General features: G+C 61.4%; 1 protein-coding gene across 6 annotated transcripts in view; it reads right to left on the reverse strand.

Annotated features, from left to right (window-relative positions):
- Window positions 1-364: 364 nt before the first annotated feature.
- The window catches only part of RAB17 (RAB17, member RAS oncogene family), a 16,118-nt gene continuing 8,695 nt past the window's right edge, over window positions 365-7,787 (reverse strand). For all 6 annotated transcript variants that reach the window (XM_012648872.1, XM_012648873.1, XM_012648869.1 and 3 more), the window contains 4 exons: window positions 4,760-4,911; window positions 3,671-3,796; window positions 1,395-1,488; window positions 365-1,154 (listed from right to left, as the gene is read on the reverse strand). In XM_012648872.1, the coding sequence (XP_012504326.1) occupies window positions 1,045-1,154; window positions 1,395-1,488; window positions 3,671-3,796; window positions 4,760-4,911 (482 nt within the window). In that variant the 3' untranslated portion in view covers window positions 365-1,044. The remainder of the gene's footprint in view (window positions 1,155-1,394; window positions 1,489-3,670; window positions 3,797-4,759; window positions 4,912-7,787) is intronic.

The raw sequence follows: 7,787 nt of genomic DNA on the forward strand, positions 1-7,787 counted from the left end.
CAGGCCCTAGAACACCTGCAGAGACACCTGTGGTGACACCACCCACCAGGCCCTAGAACACCTGCAGAGACACCTGTGGTGACACCACCCACCAGGCCCTAGAACACCTGCAGAGACACCTGCGGTGACACCACCCACCAGGCCCTAGAACACCTGCAGAGACACCTGCGGTGACACCACCCACCAGGTCCTAGAACACCTGCAGAGATACCTGCGGTGACACCACCCACCAGGCCCTAGAACACCTGCAGAGACACCTGCCGTGACACCACCCACCAGGCCCTAGAACACCTGCAGAGATACCTGCGGTGACACCACCCACCAGGCCCTGTGCCCTACCTTGTCCTCAAAAACTCACCAAAAGTTAGATTGTCGAAAGCAGTTTAATTTTTAGAGAAAAAAATGCATTCGAGGTACAACTTGCATCTCAGGCTAAAAGTCTCAGAATCTTCATGCCCACCGGACAGAAACTGCTCTATCAAATTCGCAGCCAGGAGGAGAGAGTGGGAGGGGACTGTGTCCCCCACCCCAGCTGCCCTTCCCAAGATGCAGATGCCTTGGGCCTCCCACTCTGCCATCTGGCCTGCTGCTGCCTCTCCCACCTCCCAGAAGCAGGTGGGCCCAGCCACTGGGCCAGCGTGCTGCCCAAGCCACGTACAAGGCGTCTGTCGACCATCACCATGATCAAAATGTCTTTCTGATCATTGCTTCCTCTCCACCCCGTTTAATTCCTCTGTGTCCCAGGGCGAGGCGGCTGAGAGTATGACAATTCAGATGGCGCAGGCACAGGCTTCCGGAATCAGGTGGTGTCTGGGCTGACACTCTTCTGGTAGCCACTTGACCCCGGATCCTGCCCGGACAATTCCCACTGGCTTTGAGAAGTGGTTCTTGTAAAGGATGCCAACTTGCAGGACCCTCTAGGGCTCGGGAACGACCCAGCGTCAACAGTGAATCAGAATCAACTCGGAGCTGGCAGTGGCCCACCCTGAAGACTTGGCGTGGGCTGGGGGCGTCCTCCCCACGACCCCCCTGGAGTGGCTGCTGCTAGTGGGCGCAGCATCTGGCCTGCCTCGTGGGCCCCTCGTTCAGAACCACGGCCGCGTCCCTTCTCGGAGCCTGGCCCTCCCTGTCGTCTCTCTGCAAGAGCTCTCGGGCTGTGAAAGCAGAAGGAGGGGCTGGGTGGGGAGGGGAGTCGCCCTGCAGGCCTGGGCCGCCCGGGACCCCCTCCTGACCTTTGCCCAGAGCCATAGAACCAGGGCCCCCTCGCCCCTCCTGGTCGTCTTCCAGTCCCTGGACACGGTCTCCTGGGTCCTGGGCGCCAGCAAAGGAGACCCAGGGAAGCAGGTGGGGTGCAGAGCACCTGCCCCCTTCCCCAGCCTGGGGCCGTCACTCACCCACGGCACTGAAGACCTCAGTCACCTGGTGGTTCAGTTTGGCGGAGGTTTCCATGAACAGCAACCCTTTGCTCTCGGCAAACTCCTTCCCTTCCTAAGGGAAAAAGCCACAAAAATCCAACTTTTTCAGTAAGATGAGAGTTTCTGAAGAACACCCAGCTGACATTAAAAACCCAAGAAACACCTGCAGCTGTGGAGACCTAGTTCCTCCACACTCATTGTTTAAGCTCTGTCTCTTGGTCGCCCTGGAGAAGCCAGCCGAGGACCGAGGCGGCGGGCAGAGGGGAGGCGGAACAGGTTCTCCCTGGGGCAGGACTCACGAGGAACCGCCCTGTCCCAGCAGAGCCTGGAAAGGTGAGTGTCCAGCACGTGGCTCCCGCCGCCCACGGCTCCGGCCCTTGCGGCTCTGAGGCCAGGAAAGACACCACCCGAGAGCCAAGGCAGCACACGAAGGCGGGGGCGGGGGGCCTGGTCCGAGCCCACCTGGGCCCTCCCGCCAGGAGCCCGCGTGTGGGGCCCATGCGGGGAAACGGGAAGCGGCAGCTTGCACCGCATGACCAGGAAGGAGAGCGTTCACGGGAAGGCCATGTCCACGCCCAGGAGGCAGGTGGCCGAGAAGCAGCGGCCTCCCGTGTGGGCCTCCCCCCAGGAGGAGGAGCTCGCGGCGGACCCGGAGGGCACAGTGCAGGCTCCTGTCCCCACAGCAGCCACCCCACCGGGGGCCGCTCCTCCCCCATCCTGGGCCCACAGAGCTGTGGGCCAGTCCTGCTTTCGTCCCCACCGAGCTTCTCAGCCAGCAACTTTCGCACCTGTGCTTCTGCCCGCCGCCTCTACCAGCCCTCTGGCTGCCGTGAGCGGGCGCGGCTCCAAGGCCAGCCCCATCCGCCCCGCCGCCACGCCACGGGGGCTCCAACTCGGGCGCCCCTCCAAGGGCCCGACTGACACTGTCTCCCTTTGTCCCTTGCCCTCCCCCATTCTCCGCAATCTTCACGCCACTTCTCTGTCTCTCCATGGCCTTCAAGGAAGCCGGGTGCCCCTCTATTTTGGAGGTGCCCCCCAGCTGAGCCCCGAATCAGCCCTTCCTTGGGCGGCCTCTGGTGTGTGTGGGAGTCTCCCCACCAGCTACTTGTCTGCAGCTTCCTACACGGTCCTCGTCCTAAAGAGAGTAGGGAGGGGGGCGCCGTGGGGGAAGACGGACAGCATCAACAGGGCGACTGCTGCACCCGGGAAGGGGGGGCTGACAGCACGCAGATGACAGAGGGTGTCCCCGGCTCAGAGCCCGCTGCTCCCTGAGTAGGGAAGGGAGACCTGCGGGAGAGCCGGACTGCTCGAAAGGGAACGGTGGACTTCGCTCCCACAGGGCAAGCTGGGAGGGCCAGGCCTGGCGTGCGTGGCGTGGAGCAGGTGGCGAGGGCCCCATCCCCTATGCGGGACGCCAGCAGGACCCTCCGGCTCTCAGGAGGGCTGGGGTGGGGCTCCCGGCTTTCCCCATATGTGAACCGTCACCCTCCCTAGGTCTGAGCTTTGAGGGAAGACCAGAAGTCATTGGCCAAAAGGGAAACTAAGCTGGGAAGTGTTTGTATGTGTGTGTGTGAGAATGTGGCGGGTGCCCACATGTGTGTGCATGCACGTGTGTTTGTGAATGTGTATGAATATGCATTTGTGAGTGTGCCTACCTGTATGCGGGTGTGCAGGTGTGAGTGTATAGGTGTCCATGTGTGACTGTGTGGGTGTGTGGGTGTGCATGTGTGTGTGGGTGTGCATGTGTGAGTGTGTGGGTGTGTGGGTGTGTGGGTGTGCATGTGTGAGTGTGCGGGTGTACATGTGTGAGTGTGCAGGTGTACAGGTGTGAGCATGCAGGTGTGTGTGTGCAAGTGTGTGGGTGTGCAGGTGTGAGTGTGTGGGTGTCCATGTGTGGGTGTGCGGGTGTTAGTGTGCAGATGTGCATGTGTGGGTGTGTGGGTGTGCAGGTGTGAGTGTGCATGTGTGAGTGTGTGGGTGTGAGTGTGCAGGTGTTAGTGTGCAGGTGTGCAGGTGTGAGTGTGCAGGTGTGAGTGTGCAGGTGTGCATGTGTGGGTGTGTGGGTGTGCAGGTGTAAGCGTACAGGTATGCAGGTATGAGTGTGTGGGTGTGCAGGTGTAAGCATGCAGGTGTGCAGGTGTTAGTGTGCAGGTGTGAGTGTGCAGGTGTGCGTGTGCAGTGCCCAAAGCCTGGACACGGAGGTGGACAGCCTCTCTCTTTCCCATGGGACTTAACAGGGGTCGCCACAGCAGTACCTCGAACGTGACCTCCCGCTCCTCGCTGAGGTCTGTCTTGTTGCCAACCAGCATCACCACGACCTCTCCTGGGCGGAACTCCTTCTCCAGGTCCCTCAGCCACTGCTGGGCCTTGTGGAATGAATCCTAGGAAAGAAACAAACTAGTGTCAGATGAAACTTTCAGGTGTTCTTCATCCGCCATTCGGGGGCATGAGGCAGGTGATGCCTGTCCCGTTGTGTGAAACGTCTCGGGATCCAGTTGGCCGTGGCGGACCTGCCGAGCTGCGCTGCCCCGAGGAGAGGGCGGCCAGGTCTGCTCCTGCCCTGGCTGACCTGTGCGGCCAACTGCCGAGACACGCCTCAGCTCCTTCCCGCAGTTGGCCCGGGAGACTGACGGCCCCCAGCTCCTGAGCCACCACCCTGGATGTCCTCAAAGGGTCGTGGTGTACAAGAGTTTTGGGGAGTGGCCACCACCCCAAATCTGACCCTGACTGCGGGAGCCCTGCAGACCAGGTAATGGGGCTCCTGCCCGAGGCCTGGCCCAGCCTGTCTCCACCCCACGGAAGCCCGTGCTCCTGCAGCCCGGCTCGTCATCCCGACCTCCCTAGACTCCACCACACGCCTCACCTGGGACACTCTTCCCTCCCTGCTCACTGCCCCCTGCACCGCCCGGCCCCGCCCCAGCACGGCCAGTCCCCGCCTCTCCCGCATCTCAGCTTCCCTCGTCTGGCCTAGCGTGTCTGCTCGCTGGTATTTAGTGTCTGCCTGGGGATGCACCGCAGAGGAGCGTTACGGAAACGGGCAGGCACAGCCCAGCTCAGCGGCACTCAGGGACTACGGAGGGTGGAGGGCAGTGGCGTGTTCAGGCTGTTCTGGGAGGACCATGGAGGAGCAGAACCCAGCCGTGGAGGAGGGGGAGGGGTTGGCAGGAGGGCTTCCTGGAGGAGGTGGCCAACCCTCACTAATGTGGTCCCTATTCCTTGTTGTGATTATGCTGTAAAGCACCAGCTCTGGCCATGATTCCCTCAGAGGAGCCTTCCCCGCCCCGGAGAAACAGGGCAGCCGCCCCGAGAAACAGGGTGAGGACACGCCATGCGGTGAGCCCCACCTTCTTGGCGACGTCGTACACCAAAAGCGCGGCGTTGGCGCCCCTGAAGTAGAGGTGGCAGACGCTGTGGTACTTCTCCTGGCCAGCCGTGTCCCAGATCTCAAACTTCAGAGACGAGGCTCCCAGCTCCACCACCTTTGTGAAGAAGGCGCCTGAAACGGGGGGCCAAGAGGGGCTTCGCTTAGGACGAGTTTCCCGCCCACAGCTCGGGGGGACACTGGTGTGTCACCTTCCCCTTCCTGCACACGGCCCAACATTGGCAAATGCACGTGCAAGCACTAGGTGTCACCATCCTTCCGAAAGATGTCACTGAGAAGGTGTTTGCAGCCCAGGGACATAGGCCAGAATTCCCCTGCTGTGACCAGTTAGGATTCAAGGGGGCGGCCTGTGGTCTCCCCCAGTTCTGGGCCCCCCCCCGACCCTGGCCAGGTCCTCTCCTGCAGCGCACGGAGGCCTTCCTGGAGGGGGCAGCCGGGAGGTAACCGGCCGAGCTGAGCTGGAGGCTGCGCCAGCTGCTTGGAATCCCTGTCTGCTCCTCCTCGCTCCTGCTTGGTCCTGTGGCAACCAGACAGCCACCGGACTTCTCAGCCTGGGGCTGGAGCCTGTCGCATTCCAGCTCTGGCGGATGGCGTCTTGCCCGGAACCGAGCCCAGTGCCCGTGCCGCGCCCCGCTGCTCCAGACCCCTGGGAACCCGGGGCCCACGGCAGCCCTCCCAAAGCCGGTGCCCTAGTGACAAAGGACATGGAAGCGTCGGCCTTCAAGGGTTTTTGTACAACACAGACCACTTTTCCCTAAATCGCAAAGTTAAAGGAATGATTCTATTCCATTTCCTCATCTGAAAAGTGGCAATATCCACTTTTTATAATGATATATGACAATGCAATGATTATGATAACATAGTTAAAAATTTACAGTTATGTTATATAATAAACAAATGATATTTATAATAATATAGTAACATCCGTGTCCTGAGGCGTGGAGAGCCCGGGAAGACACGTGTGACGCAGACACTCAGACAAGGGGTCTCAGCTCACTCACTGCCGAATCCCCAACACCCAGCCCATTGCTGGCACACAGTAGGTGCTCAATAAATGAGTACCGGGCCCGAGGTTGGAGGCTGAGTGAGTGAAAGAGGAGCACAGCCCAGCTCATCCGGTTGTTCTCTGCCCCACTCGCTCTCTCCCAGCCGAGGGCCCACCCCACTCACAGCCGCCAGGGCGGGAGCAAAGGCGCAAAGCACCAGTTCTGGGACAAAGGCAGGCCCTGCCGGCAGGACAGGTTCTTCTCTGTGGAGACAGCAGGTAATCCCAGGCCTGGGGAGGGAGTGACTCAAGCCACCCAGCAGGAGGATGGCCCCCGAGGGCCTGGGCAGAGGACCAGGAGTAGAGAGGAGACACCCAGGCCTGCCCCACAAGCCAAGACCCCCCTGGGCCCCTCCTGGGCACAGCCTCTGTCCACCTCCTGCCAGGCCCGGGAGAGAGAGGGTGGGCGGCTGGGACAGCCCAGGCAGGGGTGAAGGGCGCTTGGCCCCTGGCATTTCTGGAAGCAGGGGCAGGGCCCCCCCTCCCTGTAAAACACAGACTGCCCAGCGCCACCCTGATGCTCAGGGGACCGCGAATGTGGGCCCCCTCCCCCACCCTGGGAGGGTGGGTCCTCCGTGGGTGCGGCCCCCTGTGGGCACGTCTCAGTGAATCCCAGCCCCCTACCCACGCCCACCCCCCCGTCTAGCCCCAGCCTGTCTAGGACCCTTAGGCTGCAGCTCTTGCAGGCCCTGCTAGGTGGGGTCGCAAACATTTTCTGTAAAAGGCTCTGTAGCAAATGTATTAGGCTCCACTGGCCGTAAGGTCCCTGCTGCAACTACTCAACGCTGTTGCCATGTTGAGCGAACAAAGAAGGAAGAACATCAAGAACAGTGTTTACAGGGGATATGTAAACAAACAGGCATGGCGGACGGGCTGGGGTCGGAGCAGCCTGCGAGCGCCATCTGCAGACTGTTCAGAACGAGCTCCCTCCCCGGTCACGCTCACCTGGCCTGGGACCTGCTGCCTCTTTCCAGCATCTTAAATCCCAACCACCCAGTACACAGCTGGGGCTTCACAGCTCCTCTCCTGAGGCCACCATCAGGCCAGACTTGGCACGTCGTTGCATTTTTCAAAGCAGCCAAGTCCGTTATCACGGGCAAGGGGTGCAGACCGCCCTGCCAGGGGGTAGGAGGGTCGACGGCCCAGCCCAAGCCAGCCCTGACCGGCTCTCCCAGCGCCCCTTCCGGAGCCAGCCCGCACCCATCGCTCTGGCCTTTCTCCCCACTAGCTCTGGGGGTCTGGCCTCTGTGTGCCTCGGGGACCCTCCAGGAGCCACGCCCCCCTGAGAAGATGGAAGGGCTCCCAAAGAGCTCGTGCCACGTGCCACAGTGCGTAGCTGTGTTCTGTGCGTGGTGTCCCGTTTACCGGCTATAGACTCCTCGGCACCTGATGCCGCCCGGGGACATGGTCCACGCTCAACAGCCACTTGTCACGAGAGTGAATGAAGGAATGAGGCAGCTTATCCGTGGCAGAGTCCAAACCTGAAACCAAGGCTCTGATTCTGCGTGTGGTGTCTCGGGGAGGACAAAGAGCACGGTGGCCGTCCCTGTCTCAGGTGGGACACTGAGTTTCCACCACCAGGTGGGATGTACCCACAGCAGGATTGGAAGGGTGCCCACGGCCCACAGACGCTCCAAAGACATTTACATATGAGAATCGTGACGTGTCAGCCTCTATAAGAAGCACAGCGAGAGGGTCTTCCCTCCCCGCTACCCCCACCCCCATTCCCCAACCCAACCCAGGCCAGGCCAGTAAACCGAGGCCAGGCGGGAAGGGGGACACTCTTTAGACAAATGAGCCAAGGGAGCAGCGTTAGCAGGAGGGTGACCTGGGCGGGGGGAAAGGTCAGCTCGTCCAGGCGGCTGAGTGGCCGGAGCCTGGGGAGGCTTCTTCTGGGTCCCCACACCGCACAACCCCTCACACGCCCAGCCGTTTGCAGCCAGAG

This window comes from Propithecus coquereli, unplaced genomic scaffold, assembly GCF_000956105.1.
Source record: "Propithecus coquereli isolate 6110/MARCELLA unplaced genomic scaffold, Pcoq_1.0 Scaffold295, whole genome shotgun sequence".
In the NCBI taxonomy this organism is placed as follows: Eukaryota; Metazoa; Chordata; class Mammalia; order Primates; family Indriidae; genus Propithecus; species Propithecus coquereli.